This window comes from Rhinolophus sinicus, chromosome 9, assembly GCF_057876585.1.
Source record: "Rhinolophus sinicus isolate RSI-liver-muscle chromosome 9, RSI-T2T, whole genome shotgun sequence".
NCBI lineage: Eukaryota > Metazoa > Chordata > Mammalia > Chiroptera > Rhinolophidae > Rhinolophus > Rhinolophus sinicus.
Genome location: NC_142509.1, coordinates 17,408,009 through 17,430,920, shown reverse-complemented (window position 1 = coordinate 17,430,920; position 22,912 = coordinate 17,408,009). Strand labels below are relative to the sequence as shown.

At 54.7% G+C, this 22,912-nt stretch overlaps 1 protein-coding gene across 6 annotated transcripts; it reads left to right on the top strand.

Annotated features, from left to right (window-relative positions):
* The first annotated feature begins 134 nt into the window (after positions 1–134).
* Positions 135–22,912, top strand: SMPD4 (sphingomyelin phosphodiesterase 4). Of its 6 annotated transcripts, none has more exons than XM_074321497.2 (21): positions 178–314; positions 714–1,072; positions 2,584–2,667; positions 4,104–4,190; positions 5,089–5,231; positions 5,376–5,451; positions 6,021–6,129; positions 6,233–6,285; positions 6,843–6,994; positions 9,419–9,551; positions 11,846–11,917; positions 15,068–15,154; positions 17,705–17,850; positions 18,491–18,581; positions 18,874–18,974; positions 19,565–19,728; positions 20,116–20,321; positions 20,665–20,898; positions 21,161–21,292; positions 21,476–21,604; positions 21,729–22,912. In XM_074321497.2, the coding sequence occupies exons 2-21, from the start codon at positions 1,049–1,051 to the stop codon at positions 22,056–22,058; spliced, it is 2,553 nt and encodes an 850-aa protein (XP_074177598.2). In that variant the 5' UTR covers positions 178–314; positions 714–1,048; the 3' UTR covers positions 22,059–22,912. The 6 variants fall into 6 exon arrangements, with proteins under 6 accessions (XP_019565706.3, XP_019565705.3, XP_019565707.3 ...); XM_019710149.3 differs by having other exon boundaries at positions 246–314; positions 714–850; XM_019710147.3 differs by lacking the exon at positions 714–1,072 and having other exon boundaries at positions 135–314; positions 20,116–20,309.

The window sequence follows — 22,912 nt, the reverse complement described above, 5'->3', positions numbered from 1 at the left end:
GGCCGGGGGGCTCTAATTAACGGCCTCTCCTTACGCGCACGCGCACTCCTTGCTGCGGATACAGTGCGTGAGCTCAGGCGTGAGGGGCGCAGATGCTCCCATTACGCACGCGCATACAAAGGCGGCCTCCATAAACCGGCCGAGCTTCGCTCTGCGCACGCGCCTTTTGAGGTTGCGGCCTGAAGAGGTAAAGACGAATTTCCCGCCAGGCCAGGGGGTGTGACGCCACGCGCAGCTTGATGACGACATGTCGGCGCCGGATATCCAAATGGTGGCCTCAGTCTCTGAGAGAAGCGACGCTAAGCATCCCACAGGTGAGTGACGGGAGCCGCGCGCGGGACGGTCCCGTGTCCCGGCATCCTTTCCGAACCCCCGCCCAAGCCGTCTCCGTTCCTCCGCGAGCCCTGGGCCGGGTCTGGGCGGCTCTGCCCCAGACCCGGCCGGCGGGGTGGCCGAGGGCCCAGGCTGCGTCCTTATGCCACCTTACCGCGCGGCTCGCACGCCTCATCTCGGTAGGTGCTCGGTTAACGTTCACTGAACGAGTTGGAGGAAGGAGAGCTTCGAGCTAAAAGTTGGGCTTTGGACCTAAGAAGCCGTGTAGGAGGAAGAGCCGTGTGGGTCCCGGCCCGAGCCTTCCTCCCGGTGTGGCTGGATTTTTCCCGAGCCTCAGTTTCCTCATCTGTGATATGGGGATCTTGATGTTTACTTCACAGGACAGTTGTGACCAACAAATGGGAGCAAGCCCTGTTTCTCAGAGCTACTAGAGGGAAGCCTTGGCAGTAGGGCGATTTGCTTGGCGTGATCGGCGTTGACAGAGGGCTGCCTCGCTTAGAAGAAACCCCAAAACAAGGTCCGCAAGCAGCTCCTGAGTAAAGTGGCTGTTGACGCGGCGGGATGAAGCAAACACTGGGTGCACAGCGCGGAAGGGCGTGATGGGGGGAGCCTGGCCATGGCAGGGTCAGAGAACAGAGTGTGTTAGAGACACTGCCCTCCCTTGGAAAGACCCCTGCTTTGGCACCTCTGGCTTCATTCCCTGAGCCACTGCCCTATGCAGCTTCCTCTGAGCAAGGAGGTACTTTCACCTCATCCTACCTAAAGCTCTGCCCTTTGCAAACAGTTCAGGACTTTATGGTGCATTGATCATTTTGGAATAGTTCTCAGAAACATTTGGTTCAGGACTGAGGCATTTTATTTGTGTTAAGTCTTAACACAAACTGATAGCTAGTTTAAGAGTTGGAAAAAACCTGGGAGGTGTTTATATTGCCAAGCGGCAGAGATGCCGCGTCTCCTGTCAACCCCTCAATTGCCTACACAGCCTCCTTTCATGGAGCCTCTCTCCATCCACATAAGCTGTCAGTTCCACCTCCGTGCATCTTACTTGGGCTGTGGCTGAGCAGGACTGTGCCAGGAAAGCCATCCGTAACCCACTGGTGGGACTAGGCGTGCTTTCCTTCTGCTCCGTCCGAGTCTGGATATTTTCAGTTTTTGACCTGGCTGGGCAGAAAGGTGGGAATCTGGAGAGCTACCCCTGATTTTCTGAGGGGCGGTCAAAGGCTCCCTTGGCAGGGCTCGCTCATCCCACCCCACCCCACGCCCCTTCATTCTCAGTGAGTACAGGTAATATAGAGGAGACTTATCCACCTGTCTCTGTGAGAGGTTTATGGAGAGGTCTGTGTACTTGAATGTTGGTTCTACCATTTGCCAGCTGGGTGAGAGTAAGTGAGGTGCCTTTGCTCTCTCTCCATTTCTTCATCTGTACTGACCTTGTACGGTTGCGGTGAGGATGTATTTTCTATTCTTGCTCAATGAACATAGCAGCTTAAAACTTCGTTTATTATCTCACAGTTGTATAGTCAGGCGTGCAGGCGTGGCTGGGTTCTCTGCTTAGGGTCCCGCAAGGCTAAAGTCAAGGTGTTAGCTGGCTTTGCCTTCCCTCCCTTTACAGCTTTTCTTTTCCAATTTTCTAAAATTTACATGTAGTTGGTATACAGTCTTATATTGGTTATATTAGTTTTAGGTGTACAATATAGTGATTGACCAGCTTTGTTCTTATCTGGAGGCTCTCGGGAAGAATCTGCTTCCAAGTTTATCCAGGTTGTTGTCAAAATCTAGTTCTTTGGAGCTGAAGAACTAAAGTCCTCGTTTCCTTGCTGGCTGTCAGCCAGGACTGCTCTGTGTCTTCTGGTCCACAACTTGAGATTTTAATTGTGTCTGCAAAATCCCTTCACAGCAGTACCTAGATGAATGTTCGATAGAATAACCAGGGACAGGCACCTTGAAGGGCAATCTTTAGAATTCTGCTACCACCGAGAATTAAATGAGAACTATATGGAGAGTCCTTAGAACCAGAGCTGACACCTTGCAAGTGCTATATAAGCATTACCCTGTGTTACCAAGGATTTATCGCCGCACACTTGGCTCTGAAGCTGGCCACTGTGGACTGTGAGCACAGCATTTCTATAAAACATGGAATGTGGCAGTGCAGTGTATGTTGAGTTATACAGGTTTTCTCAGGACACTGTGAAATAATGCAGTATTCTGTTGTTTGGCAGATGTTGAGATTTTGTCTCTGCTTTTCCACAGTGGTTTCCTAAGACGGCCATCTTCAACTCTCCCCGGGAGGCTGCTATGGCGTTCCCTTACCTGCAACAGCCCAGCTTCCTACTGGTAAATATCAACGGCCCGTGGGAGTGTCAGTGTGGTGGTAGCTCTGAGCTGAGAGACTTGAGAGTTCTTTCCACGGACTTGAAGAACTTTCCAGTGGTTGTTTCTGAGGGCATGTGATGGAAGCCACCCTGGGCTTGGGGATGAAACCCTTAGGCTCGACTCTGCCTCTGCAGGACCTTGGGTTTACTCCATCCCTGAATCCTGGTTTTCTCATCTCTGACACAAGTTGATTCAAATGCCATTTTCCCTATTTCTCAGGGCATGGGAGGAGCAAGTGAAAAGGTGTACATTCATAGTTTTATGTCTTGTAAATGCTTACACAAAAGTGCAATCATAACAGTCATCAGGGAAACATGAAGGGACACTGCTATGCCATGGGCAACCAGGACTGTACTTTAAGTATTAAACGTGATGCTGAGAAGTGAAGCGTGTGGGAGATATCAATGGTGAAAGTTTCACATTTCCTTTCCCAAAAGATACTTTTTATAAACACTTTTCTGAAACATTCTTCCTCCCTGCACCTTCTAGAGTCAGCAGATCCTACCTGTGGCCTGAACAGCCCAGGTCTCTGCCTCTGACTGGGCCCCCCTGTACTCCACCTTCGTTTAGAGATAAGCTAGGCCTTAGATATCCTTGGGCAAAGCCCTCTTGGTTAAACTCTAGCATTTTCCCTTGATCTTCATCCATTTGTGCAGAGGCTTATTTTCTTCCTTTAGTCTCAGGATACACACATGCTTTCCTTACACCCCATGACCTCAGGTAGATTTCCTTAGTTCTCATCATGAATGCTTCCTGGCCTCTCCGTTGATGTCATAATTTGTGTCAGCACTTGGCCGAAGCTGTCTGTAGTTTTCAGCCTACTTGTTTCTTAAGGTAATGAAGGTTCAGCAGGTTCATTTTCTACTGAATGAAAGACATTTTGGTTAATGGCTTAACTCACAACAAATGACACCCTCATTTTATTGGGCATGCTCACTGATGTTCACAGGGGTATAAGCCATGGGTGGTCAGTCATGTGGGGAATTTCCAGTTCACGCAAACGCATTTGGTGAGCCCTCTGTGGTCTCTGAGGGGAGCCCCACACAATAGGGGCCTCTCCAGGATCCGGGGCTGACCCCCTGCTGGGGATCAGGCAGAAATCAATGTTACTCTGATAATGTGCAGTTCTTTGAGGTAACTGGACAGGCCTGACAGAGGGTTATGGGAAGCAAGCCTGACGATTACTGGTCTGGAGAGCGTGGGACCTTGGCCTCTGTTCTAGTATCATCCTTTAGGCCACTGACACACGCATGACCTGATATGTGAGGTACCGTGGAGTCAGGCCAGGGGTGTGTATCTCAGTCCTGCCCATCACTTGGATTTCTGTTTGACTAGAGCTGGGATATCAAAAGCTGCACAGCGACTATGCTCATGATTGTTTTGGTTTCTTCTCCTAGGCTAGCCTGAAAGCTGACTCTATAAATAAGCCCTTTGCACAGCGGTGCCAAGATTTGGTTAAAGTCATTGAGGATTTTCCAGCAAAGGTACAGCTTTGCTAGCGTGTCTTCGGGGCATGTCTCATGCACTCCTGGAAAACTGTTATTACAGACCCTGGTTCCCACCTCTGAGCACTGCCCGGCGTAGAAGCCTTACCTGGCGTTGTGACTGTTGCATTTAGGGACACTACATTTAAAAGTATGAACATGTAGGCCGGGAGTTCTCAACCATGGCTGCTCTGGCCCACATGGGATGCCTGGCAATGTCTAGGGACATTTTTAGTTGTCACACGGCTAGTGCTACTGCCATCGAGTGGGTAGATGCCAGGCATGCTGGGAACCAGCCCACAATGCACGGGACAGCCCCCACAACAAAGAGGTGTGTTCAGCCTAAAATGGCAACAGCGCCAAAGTTGAAAAACCTTGACATAAATACTGAAAACCGGTATTGACATCACAGCCGGAACTGTCAAGTAGTAAATGTAGGTAAGTTCAAGAAGCCCGCTTGGACAAGGAGCTACAACCAAATGACAGTAAATCTCAGTTTCAAGGGCTCACTCTGAGAAAGAATGTTGCCACCCTTTTTCATAAAGCTCTTCAGGTCAGGAGTTGGTGACATTTTTTACAAAACTTTTTAAATAAGCTGACTTATTTACGAAGTGACCCAGATATAAAGCAGTATTACTCGGTATTCCACGTAACCACAACGAAAGAATCCAAAGCTGCTGCTCGTGGTGGCACTGCTGTGCCAGGTTGCCCGTGGGTGCTGGGTTAGTCCTGGGGGCCTCTGAACCATGGAGTAACAACCTCAGAGGTCAGGGCCATCGAGGGAGGTGGGTAACTCGTGGCGCAGGACGAGCTGGGGTGGGAGGCCCACATAGCACAGAGCCGGGCAGTGGGCACTGTCCTCGGAGCCTGCCGCGAGGCTCACCGCGCACTGTTTCAGGAGCTGCACAGTATCTTCCCATGGCTGGTAGAGAGCATCTTCGGCAGCTTGGATGGCGTCCTCATCGGCTGGAACCTTCGCTGCTTACAGGGACGTGTGAGCCCTGTCGAGTACAGCATTGCGATGGAATTTCTAGACCCTGGGTAGGTAGGTTTGCCACCTGAGGGGCTGGATGCTGCCCCTGGTGATCCCATTTTTAAATCACTGTATTTCTCAACGTTGAGAAACAACGCAAGGTGGTTTGCAGTTCATTTGCCCTGTTTTTGTTGGTTTAATTTCATGTTTAGTGGCCCAATGATGAAGTTGGTTTATAAACTTCAAGCTGAAGACTATAAGTTTGAATTTCCTGTCTCCTACCTGCCCGTAAGTACGCCATGGTGGTGAGAGCTGTGCTTGGGGCAGAGAAGCCCAAATAGCAGCTACAGTGGTGGTGGGTGGGCAGGGGCTCGGAGTGCCTATGACAGTGGGCAGGAGAACACCGTGCTATCTATTCAGGGCCAAGAAGGCTCACAAAGTGGAAATCCCACGGTTACTTTTTTTTAAGGTCTTTGCAAACTCTGCCTGTGGGGAAGGTGCCATGCTGCCTTGTTTGCTCCTGGCTGAGTGGCAGACGGCGCCCTGAGATTGGTTGCAAAGGGTGACTTGCTCAGTGGGTGTGAGAAGCAGAGGAGATGGAATTCATCAGGTGCCTGGTTGGGCTCAGAAATGTGCACAGCAGCTGCCCTTGCTGTTTGCGTCCTTTATGAGAATGAAATGAGAGGTTCTAAATGAAGGTTCTTTTGCTGAACTGTTACGCGGAGGATAGCACTGTTCACACGGGCAGGGTCTGTGTGCTGGTCTCGTCCTCAGCAGCCTTCCCAAAGGGCCGTCCCACATGTAGGGCGGGCACCACGCCGGAGCCAGCCCTCAAGCCCGCCTTCCTCTCTCCACAGGGCCCCGTGAAGGCTTCCATCCAGGAGCGTGTGCTCCCTGACAGCCCTCTGTACCACAACAAGGTCCAGTTCCCCCCTACCGGGGGCCTCGGCCTAAACCTGGCCCTCAGTATCCTTTGCTGGCCCTATGGGTAGTGAGGCTGGGGGTGGCGAGCATAGAACTGGGGGGTGGTTCAGTGACATTGCTATTTTTCCCCTAACGCTGCCTTCAGATCCGTTTGAATATTACATGTTCTTCTTTGCTTTGAGCCTCATCACTCAAAAGGTACCAAAGGGATGGCTCTGAGCAGAGTTTGCTTTACTGGAGACCTCCATGGAGGGTGGGGGCCATGGCCCAGGGCTGTTGTTTTCAGGCAGCTGGGGGAGCTTGGGATTTGCCTGGGAACCAGCTGCCAGGCTTTCTTTGGCTTCCATGTCTCCTTTTCCCTTCCTGCCTCGTTTCTTGGGGTCCTCCTGTCCTTCCTCCTCTAGCCTTTGTTCTTCAGGCCATCTTAGGATAGTTAGGACAACAGACTGGTGGGCAGACTTGGCAGGCCATGTGGGCTGCTCTAGGAACTCCATGTGGCGATCGGTGGGGCTTCCCACAGGAGGTGCTTGCTGGGCATGGAGTCAGGGAGGGGCCCTGGGGTTTCTCATGCGGGGCAGGACTAAGGGTCCATTCAGGCTCTCTGTGGTGGGAACTTTTCTCCTGGCATTGTCCTCATTGCTTGTGCGCCAGCCTTGGGGATACAGCTTGCATCCCAGGGCTTCTGTGTGATTGCTGGGGTCAGCAGCCTGGGGTGGTACCCACAGCCACATACTAACTCAAGTTTCATTTTCTAGCCACTCTCCGGGGCCCTCCATGTCCGTACTTCAGACTGTGCCTATTTCATCCTGGTGGACAGGTACCTGTCATGGTTCCTGCCCACAGAAGGCAACGTGCTCCCCCCACTCTCCTCCAGTCCGGGGGGGACCAGTCCCTCACCAGCTCCCAGGTAAGGCTCTCTGGCTATCCTGGCCTTTCGCCAGTGCCTGAGGTGGCCCATGCCTGCCACTAGCTGTTAAGGCCTGGCCCTTCCACGAGGAAGTGGCCTGGTCAATGGGCATTGCTCACGGGACAGTGGTGTTACTCTTTGCCCAGGGCTCCCCAGTTTTTGTTATGCCTAAGATTCCCCAACCCCAGCTGCCCTAGCACAAACTGAAGGGCAGGGGTGAGGAGGGCATCTGTTTTGATTTTCACTGGCTGAAGCAGTCAGATCCTGCAGCCGCATGGCTCTGCTATGGGAACGGGCTGTGTTCTGCCCATAGCAGCTCTTCCCGTGCGCAGCGTCCAACCTGCACTGAGGGTGGTGAGCAGGGTGGTGGGGGACGTGAAGCTGACAGCCAACTGATGGCGCTAGGCTGATGCTTCTGGAGAGCAAGGACTTGTAGGCAGGTCCTGGAAGGTCATGGATGAATAGGAATGCAGTTGTGTGTGTGTATCACGTATGATGGGGACATGTTTTGAGAAACGTGTCATTAGGTGATTTTGTTATTGTGCAACCATCACAGAGTGCACTTAAACCGAGAGGGTTGCTCCTGGGCCACCAACCTGTAGGGCATGTTACGCTATTGAATACTGTAGGCAGTTGTAACATAATAGTATTTGTGTATCTAAACATAGAAAAAGTACAGTACAAATACAATATAAAAGAGAAACAGATGATATGCCGAGATAGAGCCCTTAGCATGCTGGAGCTGACAGACCAGAAGTCACTCTGGGTGAGTCCGTGAGTGAGTAGGAGTAAATGTGAAGGCCGGGAACATGACTGTACGCTGTTGTAGGGTTTATAAATACTGCACACTTAGCTACTCAATGTATCTTTAAACATAAGGTAGTGTTGCTCTAAGATGTCGCTCAGCAAAAGGAATGTCTCAGCTTCGTTATAATCTTAATGAGACCACCGTGATGTATGTGGTCCATCGTTAACTAACACGTCATGCAATACATGACTAGTGGGAATCAGCTCCAGGGCTAGGTCTTGTCCTGAGCCAGAGCCCCTGGGGCGAAGAGCCTTTTGTGCCAGTCCAAACAGGCTGGACTGTGCAGAAGGGGAGTGTGTGGCCAGCCTCGGCCCAAAGGTGAACTGGGGTTTTGGTGGACCTTAAATTAAACCTGGGGTCTCTTAGCCGACTCTCCCCAGAAGACCCTCCTGTCCCAACAGCTGCCTCTTGTTCTCTGTCCCGCACACCCCACACCTCACTGGCCCAACTCCTTTCCTGGGAAGCTGCAGTCAGGCTCTTTCCTGCACTTACTGGCCCACCCCGCATCTGGCACGTGCCATGCCATTTCCCCAAGCGCCCATGTATGGACAAATGCCCCCAAGGAAAGAGGATTGAAAGGAAGAGGTGGGAGACTTGGAGGGGGGCAGATTCACCCCTCTCAAAGGCATATTGCAGCTGCCAAGTGGTTTTCTCGGCCCGATTTTGTTTGCTTGTTTTTACATATAATTTTAGACTTACAGAAAAGTTGCTACGCATAACACAGGGAACCGCCATAGACCCTTCACCCAGACTTCCGAATTGTTTTATCCGCTCTCTGTTTATTTGTATCTTTTTTTCCTGGGCCTTTTGAGTAAGTTAGACACGGTGCCCGTTATCGCTTAATATTTCAGAGTGTTTCCTAATAGCGAGTGCGCTCTCCCTCATAGAAGTAACCACAGTACTTCTGGCCAAATCAGGGAGTTAGTTTTGCTACAAGGCGACCATCTAATCCTCAGACCCCACTCGGGTTTCACCAGCTACCCCCCGAATGGCTGTTACCCTGTTGGGGTCCAGCGCAGGGTGACTTACTGCATGCACTTGTGTCTCGAGTCCCCTGCAGGCTCCCAACCTTGACACCTTCGACGCGTGCAGCCACGGTGTGCAGAATACCCTGGGCCTAGGCGCTCAGGGTGTTTCCCTGATTAGACCCAGGTTGGGCGTTGTTGGCAGGGGCACTGCAGCGGTGACCCATGGTGTCCGTGTGCCCATTTCTGGTGACGTCAGCTTGATCACTGGGCTAAGAGGGCGTTGGCCAGGTTTTCCTACTGTAACATTAAATAAATACTTCGTGCCTAAATTAATGAACAAGGGGGATTTCATGGGAAGATACACTGAAACTATGCAGTTATCATTAGTGTTAGCATCTCTTGACGATCCTTAGCCAGATCAGGTATTAAGAGGCTGGTTGCCAAGTGATGATTTTAATTTCATCACTTCTGTGTTTATTAGTGAGCACTCTCTTCCTACTTATTCATATATATCAACATGGACTGGGGGTTGCTGTATGACTCAGTAGGTGGTAGTTGTTATTGCGGTCATTGATTTTGATGTCCAGATTGCCCCTGGCTATGCCAGTGGGAGCCCCTAATGAAGGCCTGTTTCTGTGTCTCACGCAGGACACCAGCCATGCCTTTTGCCTCCTACGGCCTCCACCACACCAGCCTCCTGAAGAGACATATCTCTCATCAGACATCTGTGAATGCAGACCCTGCCTCCCATGAGATCTGGCGGTCAGAAACTCTGCTCCAGGTGAGAGCTGAGACGGCTCTTCTCGGCTTCCATTTTAAAATAAACTGCTCAGCCACCTTCTACCTCATGGGGCAGAGGCCTAAAGACTGCCCCTCAGCTGGGGGACAGTTCTATAATAAATTGTTAGTATTTTCCTTCTCTGACATTGAGAAAACAGACAAGAAGAAATTTACCCACCTGTCTAACCTGTATGTCATTGACAGTGCTTTCATCCCAGGATTCCCTGTCCACAGAGTTTTATTTTGTTGTCGCCATGGTGATGTAATTGCTGCCCAATCCTGTAGTTTCCAGTAGATCCGTGTAAAAGCTCCGACCGCCCCAACCCACCCCACCTCTCTGATCCACTCCCATGTGGTTGGAGATGTTTCCCGTGATTGCTGGTGTGGATATTAAATGCTGCCCCAGCAGCACATTTATGATACTGAATGGAGAGGACCTTCAGAGGCAGGCAGCCCAGCCCTTCCATGCCAGGGGATGTAGATGGGAGGTGGCAGGGCCCCTTGTCTGCCCGCGTGCAGCTCCAGCGTCTCCTGCGGGCCTGGGCTGGCTCACTCCCACAGTGCAGCACTGGCCACCTCCCAGGTCTGGCTGTCTTCTGAGCACGCCTTGGAGTGTGAGGTTCAGTGATTCTGATGCAAGATTCTGGGGCTGAGTTGGTCAGCATAAGCATTGCTTGTTGACAGCCTGGAATGTGGATAAGATGGGGTTCTGTCGCTCCCACCTTGCACATAACTCTTGGCATGTGGGTTGCTGTGTTTTTAGAGGCTTCCATGTTATTGTCACAGCAGCACTGGGAAGTGGGCCAGCTGGAATCATCTTCCCTGTTCACAGAACAGGGTGCTTCAGACGGCTCCCCGCTAATGTGGGCCCTGGGCTCTGCTGGCATGGGAGGCAGGTGACCAAGGTGGGCTTGCAGGACAGAACTGAGGGTTGTTTCCTGGACTAAAACGCTAGCGCCCTTTTTTTCTTTTTTCTTTTCCTGAATTATGGTAAAATACACATAACAAAATTTATCATCTTAACCATTTTAAAGTGTAAAATTTAGTGGTGTTAAGTATACTTACGTTGTTGTAATGGATCTCCAGAACTTTTATATCTTATAACATTGAAACTATGTACCCATTAAACAATGCCTTATTTCCCCCTCCTGGCAGCCCCTGGCAGCCACAATGCTACTTGATGAATTTGAGTACTGTAGGTGCTTATATAAGTGGAATCATGGGGTATTATAGTTTTATGACTGACTGGTTTCGTTTAGCATAGCGAGTCCTCAGGGTTCATCCATGTTGTAGCATGTGTCAGAATTCCCTTCTTCTTTAAGGCTTAATATTCCATTGTGTGTGAATATCACATTTGTTTATCCATTCATCCGTCAATGGACACCTGGGTTGCTTCCACCTCTGGCTATTGTGAATGATGCTGCTATGAACATGGCTGTGCAAATAACTCTTCGAGACCCAGCTTTCAATTCTTTTAGGTGTATACCTAGAAGTGGAATTGCTGGACTAGATGGTAATTCTTTAATTTTTTGAGAAACAACCATACTGTTTTCCACCGTGGGTGTTCCATTTCACATTTCCACCAACCGTGCACAAAGGTTCCGATTTCTCCTCATCCTCACCAACACTCGTTATTTTCTGTGTTTTAATTATATCCATTCCAATGGATTTGAGTGGGTATGTCATTGTGATTTTGATTTGTGTTGCTCTAATGATTAGTGGTGTTGAGCATCTTTTCATGTCCTTGCTGGCTATTTATCTATCTTCTTTGGAGAAATGTCTGTTTAAGTCCTTTGCCTATTTTTGAATTGGGCTGCTTTTGTTGTTATTGTTGAGTTTTAGGCATTCTCTGTGTATTCTGGATAGTAATCCCTTATCAGATACATGATTTGCAAATATTTTCCCCCATTCTATGGGTTGCCTTTTTACTCTGTTAGTAGTGTCTTTTGTTGCACAAAAGTTTTTCATTTTCATGAAGTCCAATTTGTCTGTTTTTCCTTTGTTGCCTGTGCTTTTGGAGTCATTTTTAAGAAATCATTGCCAAGTCCAATGTCGTGAAGGTTTTTCCCCCATGCTTTCTTCTAAGATTTTTATCGTTTTAGTTTTTCCATTTAATTCTGTGATCCATTTTGAGTTATTTTTTGTTTATGCTGTAAGGTGAGGGCCCAGCTTCATTCATTTGCATGCGGATATCCTATTTTCCCAGCAGCATTGGTTGAAAAGATACTCCTTTCCCCTATTGACTGGTCTTGACACTCTTGTTCAATCATTGGACCAACTGATTCTCTTTTGCAGGTTTTTGTTGAAATGTGGCTTCATCATTATTCCTTGGAGATGTACCAAAAAATGCAGTCCCCTCATGCCAAGGTACGTGGCCAGCCTTCCTTTCCATCTTCTGCCCTGGCCCTGGTCTCCCTGGTTAAACTACTGCTTGTCCTTGATGTCAGTTAGTTTTCAAGGGCTGGATGGTGGGAAACGGAAACCCACCATCACCCTTCACTCAGATTCTGAATAGCAGGTGGGTTTGTTCTCTGGTGGGCTCGCACCCTGATGGCTGGAGGCCTGTCCTCCCTGGGGTCCTCCCGAGCTACTTCCAGAGACCCCCTTCCTGGCAGCAGGAAGTGATGAGGTGGTGGTGCTCCTGCTCCGGGGTAGGGGAGCCGCTGAGGCCTCTGGGAGTCATGTCTGGGTCTGTCTCCTCTGCCATCACAGTGCCTCCTGCTTTCCTGCTGAGGGCGCCACCCGGCAGGCCCCACCCACCGGGTGCCCACGCTGCCCTCCACCACCTCCAGAGCATCGGCAAGCTTTGTGGTGGGTGGGGTCTGACACTGTCCTGCCCGTGGCCTGGCCTGTCTCCTCCTTCTCTTCCTCGCCTTTCCCCGCTCACTTGCTTGTGTGCAGAGTGTGGAGGTGGCTGAGACCCCGGCACCTTCCTGGGGTTGCCGTCCCCAGGGCCCACAGCTCACTGGAGTCGTCGGGGTAGAACAGTTCTGTCCAGTTAGGAAGAAGTGGGAGGGGCACTTAGTGTCACACGCCACGAGACTGCAGTATGCGGCTTCTGTACACCAGATGGCTCCTTAAACTTTGCTTTTGTCACTCACTGCCAGACAGAATTCTCGTGGGCTTCTTTAATAATTAAGGATCCCTGGGTTTTTTAAAAATGGAGAACGGCGGCCTGTAACTTTTGTTCTGTGATTCTGGGGAGATGTGGGAGTTCTGCTCCTGTTGCAGAATCTTAGCAACCAGTTCTGTGGCCCCAGTGCTCTACCGGGTGGAGGCTTGGGGTGCATCCCTCCCACCGCTGCTCTTTTAAAGGGCAGGGAGCCCCAGATCCCTGTCCTGGGTGTCATACAGGAGGGGGAGGAGCAGGACAGGGGTCCATCCTGGGCTGGGTCTCTCGTGTTACAAAGCGCTTGCACGGCCCTTGCTGCTTCCAGAGCAGACCCACTGCATGTTCCTGGCCGGTGCACAGTGGTCAGGGGGCCAGGCTTCCCTGGGGGGTCCTAGGAGGCTCACTTGGCCCCTGTGCCTGTGGCTTGGTCCTGCAGAGGCATAGGCCACTTCGCTGCATTGCCTTCCTTGTCTGCTCACGCTGTCTGCCAAGCCAATGGGAGCATGGGCACTTTCATTTTTAGCAAATCTTCGAGCCGTAAAGGCCCTCGGGGCTGTCTGTCACCTGTGAGGATTCTGAGTCCACACAGGGAAGGCGTGGTGGGCTATCCCTGCTAGGGCAAGGGCGCCTTCCCTTTCTGCCCACTGTTTGCTTCCTCTTGGCCAGACCACAGGGTGGGTGAGAGCTGCTCAGAATGGCTGGCAGCGGAGGGTGGTTGTAAATTCCACACCGGGTGCCTATTTGAGGTTCTGCCCTTTGCTTCTTGTTGAGGCAGAAAAACAAAAGCTGAGAAAACTGGGTGTGTGGGAAGCTGGGCGAGACAGCCGTGGAGGTCTGCTTCATCAGCCTCCTTGCGGGGTATCCAGGCCCACTCTGCACCCCACCGCACAGAAATCCTTGGGGGTCCCAGCAGAGGCTTGGGGTCACGTGTTCCTGATGGTAGGGATGCAGGAAGTGTACCTCCTGGAAGTTCCCCAGTGCGTACGCGGCTGGGCTGGGTTCAGAGGGCATGCTTGCTCCCTAGAGGCCTGGCCTCCACTCTACCCAGCGTGCCGAGTGGGGCCTCTGGAGGGGCGGTAAGGATGGCCACAGCCCTGCAGGCTGCTGTGGGGCCTGCCCTGTGTTCCCGCAGGCCAGGACAGGGACCCACTGGGAGAACCGTGTGTGCCCTGATTCCTCACTAGAGCTGCAGCTGAGCCCAGGGTCTGGCCCAGAGGAAGGCTGTGAATGGCCAGTGCCTTCTGGCTGTGCTCTTTCGCACCCCTGCTCCGCGTGTCTCTGGCTCTGCCTGTCTCCTTGGAGTCTGGCACGTGCGTTCGGACGTCTCCTGTGTGAAGCATGGTGCTTGGGAGGGAGGTATGGCCCTGGCAGGGCAGGGTGTGTGCTGGGATTGGCTCTGGCTGTGCTTGGCTGAGGGAGGGCCGCTTCAGCGACCTTGGTGCAGCAGGCAGGTAGGGCAGAGGGTCCTGGGGTGAGGCCAGACACATGCCAGCTCAGCTGTCACCCTCCGTAGCCCAGGCAGTCCCAGCCTCAGGGTTCAGGCTGCCTCTGGGAGTGTGTGGCCATGGCCAGATTCTTGGGGGCTCCTGCCATTGGGACTAATGAACGGCTCTGTGTATCTAGGGGATGGAGATCCTGGGGAGGTAGAGGCTGGTTTTCCCAGAATTAGAACCGAGGAGTGTTTGTGCCTCACGTAACCATTTCCAGAATGTGGAGTATGGAGGGCGCCCAACAGGGCCCCTTGGGCTGAGCCTGTTCTCACTTCTGCTGCCTTTGGGAACCGGCCCCCATCAGGACAAGACACTGATTAGATCTTAGCAATTGTGCTAGTAAATTTCTCCTTCGGACAGCCCAGGGAAGTCCAATGAATTACGTATTTTTCTTTCCTGGGGCCTAGCTCTAGAGAGGCCTCTATTTAGAACTGGCTCCTCAAAGGTTTCTTTCCTGAACCCCGGGCCTCCAGGGCCATGGTGGCTGACAGTGCGTCCCAGTGAGGCCCCAGGGCCTCTGCAGGGCCATAGCACGCACGTACTGTACATGGTGTCTTGGGGTCAGGGGCGAGCAGGACCCTCTGGAAGGAAAATGAGTCGGGCTGACCTCAGGGAGCTAGAGAGGCCGTCAGGCCCCAGCGGCATGGAGGGGCCCTCCCAGGTAACCTGGGGGTCTGTGTGGCCCGCTGGGGCCTGGCAGGTACCACCAGCAGGGGCTTGGTCTGGGCTGCTGAGAGGCTGGTGGCTCACTGGCCTGAAGTTGCTGGGCTGTGATGGTTCGGATTGTCACTGACGTGCTTTTCTTTTGTTTTTTTTTTTCTCCTTACTTCTGGGCTCTCACTCTATTTTTCTCTCCCACTCTCCTTTCCCTCCCCCTCCTCCACCCTGTCCGGCTTCTATGTTTTGTTGTCTCAGCTGGAGGTTCTGCACTACCGACTCAGTGTCTCCAGCGCCCTCCACGGCCCTGCCCAACCCAGCCTCCAGGCCCTCCACGCCTACCAAGTACTGGCTGCTCTCCATCTGTTCCGTTTCACCCCTGCCCCGTGGTGTAAGCCACAGAGCGCATGTCAGTGCAGCGGTAAAGCTGGGGGCCCGCTGGGGCTGCTACAGAGACCCGTTCCACACAGAGCAAGGCCCTGGGGGTTGCGGGGCGGCCTGGCCCTTCAGCCTGGCCCAGCCTCCAGCGGTGCGGACTAGCCGGGGTTTGCGAGTGTGGCCATGTGGCATGGAGTGCGGCACACGATCCTGGCTGTCTGTGGGGTCACCAAATTTGCCTGGCCACGCCTCAAGCCAGCCGAGGTGTCACAATTTCTCGGGTGTTGCGCGGGCTCCGTGCTTGGCCCTGGTTCAAGGGAGTGAAATACTGCTGCCTTTACAGTTCCCCGACTCACTCCACAGTGTAAGCCTGGTGCTCAGTAAGTGACTGAGGACGCAGAAGCCCCGGGGCTTATGGGTGGTTCTGCCCACTCGAGCCTGCGTTGGGGCTCAACCCCCCAGCCTGGAGAGGCTGTCGGTCCCTGGGTGACCCGGAGCTTGGCCTTCTACGAGCCCAGCCTCTTGTGGACTTGTGGGTTCCTCAAGAGGTGGACCAGGTGGGCTGTGACCTCATGGAGATTGTGGTCTGCTTAGGCAGAAATGAACAGTGGGACAGATTCGAGGTCAGCAAAGTGGAGTTCAGACCAGTAGGCTGCTTCAGGGCTGATGGAGTCTCATAGTTCACTGATTTATGAGCTAAGGCGGGAAGTCTGGGCAGAAACTGTGGAAAAGTGTCTGGAGCCCTGCTCACAGCCAGGGACCTGTCCATTTCACCCTCGGCGGGAGCACACAACATTGAACTCGAATTTGAGCACAAGGCGAGAAATCTTGTTTTGCTGGGGTGGGATGATGAGCGCAGCACACAGTGGGGTTCCTGCTCTGAAGTAGCAGCTGCAGTGAGGAGGGAAGAAGAGAATGTTCCAGAAGGTCCAGCATGGACCAGCCAAACACAAAAGTAGATGCTGCTTCAGCCTCCACTGGGGAAGGTCTCACTTGGTTAAGAGCAGGGTTCCTAGAGAAACATCTGGCTGCATTTACTCCACAGGAAGAGGGTTGAGAGCCCTGGAAAGGGATTCAGGAATCCTTAAAAGGTGGAGGAGGCCACCTACAGCGGTGGCCAGAGACTCCTGTGGGGCTTTGGCTCAAGAGAGTGAGGAGTTGGAAGAAAAGAAGTTTGGCTTGACAAACCTCGAGGGAAGGTAGCCGAGGGTGTTACCGTGTGATTGCTGGGGCCTGTGGCAGGGAGCCTGGCTCTCCTGAAACACGAGGAAGAATGGGGCACGATGGGGCTGGGGGTCTCCGTTCTCCTGTTGGTGCTCTGTCCGCGAAGGGAGGGTGGCCAAGTAGGGTAAGGAGCCAGGAATGAGAAAGGGAGGGCTCTCAGCAGGGAGTTACGGCCTGAAAGAGGCCCGGCTAATCTTATATTATTGTTAAAATAGCTCGTGTTTTTTTATTCAGAACAATGTAAATTCATTGTGGAAAGACTTAAAAATACAGATAAGCAGAAGAAAGTTACCTTTTGCCCCACAAGCCATCCCTAAACATAGTCACCTGTGAGCGATGGCCTGCGCCTGTGGAGGCATTTCCGTGGTAGGGAAGCTGCTAGGATGGCGCTGTGGGCCGGCTTCCTCGGCCCCTGAGAGGTCCGTGTCAGGAGAGGAAGCGTGGCCTGCACCAGCCTCAGCTGCTCTGGGTTGGGATGAGGCTGCCAAGAGCTCTTCCTACAAGGTTGTTGAGTCCGCAGAGGGCTGGGGGTGAGTGTGGGGAGAGGATTATGTCAGTCCCGGCAGTCGGAACGGAGGCCAGTGGGTCCTGCCTTCCCATGTGCCCTCTGCCACTCGGTGCTCTTCTGTGCATTCTGTCCCTGCACAGCCAGCAAACAGGCTTTCTCTCGGGTCTGGCTCTCAGCCTACAAGGACTCTGAACCCAAAGCTCGGCTCTTGAGGGTGTTGTCTTGGGGGTTGTGCTGACCACAGGTCCATTAGCTGTGGAAGAAGGGCTGTGTCCGGGAAGGGGAGCAGATGGAAGGGTGGGCTTTCGGCGGGAGGAGAACTGCGGAGTGGTTCAATTGAAAAGGGGAAGCTGTGGGGTCCGGGGAGCTGTCTGAGCAGACGCAGCGGCAGGTGGAGACCCCGAGTCCAGGTCCCGGGGGGGATGGCAGCCTGCCCACCCCCGTTCTGTGTCCTCTGACTGGCGAGGAAGTGAGGACCCCTGGGGACCTGGATGGGCAGCACTGACTCACGTCATCCCCAGAAAGTGCAAAACAGGCCTTTGAAACACGTGGCAGACTTGCCTTGTTCTGGCAGCTGCCCCAGGGTGCATCGCGCAGGCTTCACCACTTTTCGCTGGTCTCATATCCAGCGGTGCCAGGCTTACCTGCGAGTGCCAGGCATGGGTGGGGCTCCAGGTAGTCCCACTCCCAGCCCGGCCCATGCGTCCTGCGGGGGATGTGGTCAGACCTGGGGCTTCCTGCTCAGAAGGACCCGGGTCCTGACGCTGCGCCCCTCTCCACCTCAGGAGTCGTTCACACCCACCGAGGAGCACGTGCTGGTGGTGCGCCTGCTGCTCAAGCATCTGCACGCCTTTTCCAACAGCCTGAAGCCGGAGCAAGTCTCTCCCTCCGCCCACTCTCACGCCACCAGCCCCCTGGAGGAGTTCAAACGGTGAGTCCAGGGCTGTGTGCCTGGCCCGCCTGCTTCCGCCTTGTGCTCTGCACGCGTGGTGCCCACAGTGGCCTTTCTCCAGGGAGTGAGGGCCAGACGAGCAGGGGCGTGGGGGGGCCTCTGTAGGGCAGGCTGGTGGGAAGTCGCCTCCTCCTCTCCTCCCCTCCAGCCCGGCCCCAGAGGTGGGTGGGGGCTGCCCAGCTGCTGTTCCACCTACCATGGCTTTTCCCTCCAGTGGAAAGAGCCAGGCTGGCCAGGGAGAGGCCCCACCTTACTGCTCCCTCTGGTCCCTTTCTCCCCAGTGGCAGGCAGGAAAGCCAGGGGGCTAGGAGTACCTTTGCAGTAGAGTGGCTCAGTTGTCACGGGAGACTGCGCTCTGTACTGCCCCTTCCCTTGCCCCCTCCCCAGGCTGGGGTGGTGGGTGAACCAAGCTGACGAGCATGCAGGAGCAACATCGGATCAGCCACGTGCATGCTGTGTGTCCTAGGAACATTCCCTAACCTCTCTGAACCTTGGTTTTCTACCTCTGAAGAAGGGGGCTTACCCCCTGGGGGTGCCCAGCGCTTCCCCTGGCAGAGCTAACCCTTGCAGTGGGAGCCATTGGGCTCACCTGTGAAGTGACCCACCCCCTCTCCTGCAGGGCCGCCATCCCGAGGTTTGTCCAGCAGAAGCTCTACCTCTTCCTGCAGCACTGCTTCGGCCACTGGCCCCTAGACGCATCATTCAGAGCTGTGAGTGTCAGTCCTGTCACACCTCACTTAGCTGCACTTGGCCCCGCTTCTAAAGGGATAGTGAGAGAGTTTAATATCCTAGGGGTTCACTAAGTCCCCCCATGTCCTCTCAGGAGTGTAGGAAGAAGCCAGAACTGAAGACACCCCTGCCCTCCCCGGCAGAGCAAAGCCCCGCAGCTAGGGACGCACCCCTGCTCCCCTTAGCTGCCTCCCACACCAAGCTCCAGGCAGCCCAAGGGTTTGGTCCAAAGCCTCCCCCTGACAGGCCACCTGTGTGCACACGTCTCACCAGGTCCTGGAGATGTGGCTAAGCTACCTGCAGCCCTGGAGGTACGCACCTGAGAAGCAGGCTCAGAGCAGCGACGGCCAGGCCCGCTGCGTGTCGGAGAGATGGTAAGCCACAGCACCTGGCCTCCCTCAGGGGACCTGCTTGGGGGCCTTCAAGGGCTCTGCTCCTGCAGAGTGGGCAGCTGGCTGACCTTCCTTGACCCTGCTGTGTCCATCCTGGGCCCTGGGATTGGTTTCCTAAAGCAGTAATGCGTCACCCTCTTCCCCTCTGTCCTCTTGCGGTTATCATCTCACTCACATGTATGTTTACTCCCACCCTCAAACCACCCCTCAACCCTTCTTCACCAGCTCTCTCAGCAGCTGCCACGCCCCCCAACATCTCCCGGCCGGCCTCCAGGCTTCTGTCTGTACCTCCTCTCTGACCGCCTTCTCCTGTGCAGCCCCCTGGTTCCCGGACCACCTGGCTTTGTTCCTCTCAGAAAGGGCCTCATCCTGGGAGGACCCCTTGTCCTCAAGGGGCCTAGGTCTCTTCCTGTCCTGCTTCCTCCCCTGCCACCCCCAGGCCTCCTCAGCCACCATTCTAGATGCCTCCATGCAGTCATGGCTGGGGAGAGTGGGGGTGCAGTGGGCGTGAGGACCCGTGTGGCCTTGCCCACTCCGAAGGCCTGGCCCCTGACCTGCTGCCCGGTCCCCAGGGCACCCTTCGTGCAGGAGAACCTGCTGATGTATACCAAGCTGTTCGTGGGCTTCCTGAGCCGGGCACTGCGCACTGACCTGGTCAGCCCCAAGAACGCGCTCATGGTGTTCCGAGTGGCCAAAGTCTTTGCCCAGCCCAACCTGGCTGAGATGATCCAGAAAGGTGAGCCCGTAGCCAGTGGGAAGCAGCACTTAAAGAGGGACCCACGGACCCTGCCTGTGCCTCACGGGCGTGTGGGGGGCCTGGCAGGCGGGGAAGCAGTGCTCTCAGCTGCGTCCCCCCAGTGACTGCTGGTGGTGGCATCGGGCGAGCTCGGTCCCTGGCCTGTTTTTGTCTTCGCCAGCTTTGTTTGGGTGTTGGCTTCTCTCGTTTCCTCTTGTCGAACGTCGGCCTTCCTGTTGAGATTGGCAGGGGCTCCAGGACCGTTAGGGCCCCCATGCCTACCATCACTGCCCGTCGGAAACCTCGGAGGCGCTCAGGCTGCCTGCCAGCAGCGACTGGGTATTTTGTGTCCTGGAAAGCCAGAGCGACGTGTGTCCTGCCTTGCAGGTGAGCAGCTGTTCCTGGAGCCTGAACTTGTCATCCCCCACCGCCAGCACCGATTCTTCACAGCTCCCACGTTCACTGGCAGCTTCCTGTCATCGTGGCCACCGGCCGTCACCGACACCTCCTTCAAGGTGAAGAGCCACGTCTACAGCCTGGAGGGCCAGGACTGCAAGTACACCCCGATGTTTGGGCCAGAGGTGCGGACGCTGGTGAGTGGGTTAGGCCGCAGGGCCGTCCTGAACTTCGGGGGCAGTGAGCCAGGGCGGGTGCACAGATTTGGGAACGAAAGAAAGATCGGGCATCGTAGATGCTACTACTCTCTCCCCTTTTTTGTCCAGGAAAGTCTAATTTCTTTCTGATAATAAAGGCAGTGTTTGTTGGAAATTTTCCCCATTTAAAACATGCATCTTAGTCTTTAAAAGGCCTCATAACGTGAAAGCCGCCCCTTCTGGCCTTCGGCGGCTTCCACCAGGACTGCCCACTGTTCTTCTGGTGGCTGAATGCCGTGAGGTGGCCCCACCTGAGCCGTCTGACCTCTCACCTGTCCTGCAGGTCTTGCGCCTGGCTCAGCTCATCACGCAGGCCAAGCAGACCGCCAAGTCCATCTCTGACCAGTGTGGGGAGAGCGCAGCCGGCCGCCCCTTTCTGTCATGGCTGGGCTTCTACCCCTCGGACACAAACAGCTCCTACTCAGCTAACGACCTGGATGAGATGGGGCAGGACAGCGTCCGCAAGACGGATGAGTACCTGGAGAAGGCCCTGGAGTACCTGGGCCAGACGTTCCGCGTACGAGCCAGGGCCAGTCCCCTCCCCAGGGTTCAGTCCCCTGCCCCTCACCTCCTTGCCCAGCCCAGGACCAGCCACAGGCCAGGACCCGATGTGGGTCCTGCCTCACAGGCACCTGGGCTCATCCTGTGGGAGATGCCAGCTGTGTCTGTGATGTCGTGTCTGGGTCCCGTCGTTATCACTGTTAGAGGCCCAGGGAGATGACGACCAGTGTCCTCCCCTTCACCTGGAAACTAAAAGCAGGTAGTTTTCTCTCTGACAGCTCAATGAGGCCCAGCTCGCCCAGCTCACACTCGCCTTGGGGACAACTCAGGATGAGAATGGAAAGAAGCAGCTCCCGGACTGCATTGTGGGTGAGGACGGACTCATCCTCACACCCCTGGGCCGGTACCAGGTAAGGCCCATGTCCCAGAGGGGCCTGGCTCCCCAGGGCTTTCCGAGCAGCACAGCTGGTGGTCCTGCTGGCCTGTCCCCATTGGCTGTAAGCAGAGACGGCGCAGCTGAGTCATGTGCAAAGGAGTGTTTCCTGGCCTCCCGTGGCCTGGGTCTCACCGGGGCTCACCTCTCACGCTTCCAGATCATCAATGGGCTGCGCAGGTTTGAAATCGAGTACCAGGGGGACTCGGAGCTGCAGCCCATCCGGAGCTATGAGATCCCCGGCCTGGTCCGCGTGCTCTTCCGGCTGTCGTCGGCCATCAACCACCGGGTGAGTGGGCAGGAGGGCCACACCCCGCCTCGTGCCCTTTCCTTCCTGCGGCCTTTGGGAGGGCTGGCTGGGGCATATGGCCCCTGCCCCTGCCCACTCCCTCATGCCTCTGTCTGTGCTCTAGTTTGCAGACCAGATGGCAGCCCTGTGTTCCCGGGCTGACTTCCTCGGCAGCTTCTGTCGCTACCACCTCATGGAGCCCGTGCTGGCCAGTAGGCACCTGCTGAGCCCTGTGGGGCAGAGCCGTTCGGCTGGCTGTGTCCGGGGCCCCAGGCTCAGCCTGCGCTTCCTGGGCAGCTACCGGACACTGCTGTCCCTGCTGCTGGCCTTCTTTGTGGCCTCTCTGTTCCGCATTGGGCCCGTGCCCTGTGCCCTGCTTCTTGTGCTGGGCTATTTCCTGTACGCCATGGCCATGGCACTGCTGACTGAGCGGGGCAAACTGCACCAGCTCTGACCGGGAGCCAGCACTGTCCCCACGCAAGCCGGCAGGATGGCCACATGGCCCTCGCGTGCACCTGGGAGGCTCCTCCGAGCCTGGACCCGGTGAGATTCGCGCTCCTAGGGGTGGTTTCCCTGCAGCCTCAGAGCCATCTGGAAGAGCACCTGAAACAAGGGTGTGCACCAGGCGTGGCCAGGAAGGGAACAGCGTCAAAGGGCCCGTGAGGTGTGAGGACAGGGACAGCCCAGGGCCCGGCCGCTTCCCTCCTGCCCGCCATCGGAGGCTCCGCAGTGACGTGGCTCTCGAGGCCTTTCTCTTCTTGAACTGTTCCGGGATTTAGCCATGCGACGCCGAGGAGTCGGTGCTTTCCCCGGAGGGCCCTTGGCCTCCACCCTTGCTGTCCGTGAGGTGGGCAGTGTGGCGTGAGTCTCCTCTTCCCAGGTGACACTAGGACAGCAGCTCAGCCTCTGGCTCCAGAAAAGAATCAAAGACCCTAAGAGATTTCCTGCTAAAATTAGATGATGGTTCTCCTCTGAGTCCTAATTTTAAAACTAAATTTTGCCAGCACACTTGGCAAACAGCAAGGGTCTTTCTTCGTGTTCTCCCAGCACTTCCAAGACTGGGCCATACAATTCCACTTTTGAGGGGAAAAGGTCCTGTAGGAGCACAGGTGTCGGTGGGACAGTGCTTTGCCTCTGGCTCCCTTCCGGCCCCCAGGCCAGGGAGCGCGTCACCGCCTTGTCCGATGGGCTCTCTGTGGGCGCGGTGGATATGGCAGGGCCATCCTGCACGCTTCTGGTCTACAACCAAAGATGATCAAAAGCATTGTTTGTATCCTCAATAAAATTAAGTGCTCAGAGACACAGTAA

Coding starts and splice junctions, on each gene's coding strand:
- SMPD4 (XM_019710146.3), top strand. CDS start 240: ATGACGACATGTCGGCGCCGGATATCCAAATGGTGGCCTCAGTCTCTG. Junction 4,191..5,088: donor TTGAGGATTTTCCAGCAAAG/GTACAGCTTTGC, acceptor GCACTGTTTCAG/GAGCTGCACAGTATCTTCCC. Junction 21,293..21,475: donor CACCCCTGGGCCGGTACCAG/GTAAGGCCCATG, acceptor TCACGCTTCCAG/ATCATCAATGGGCTGCGCAG.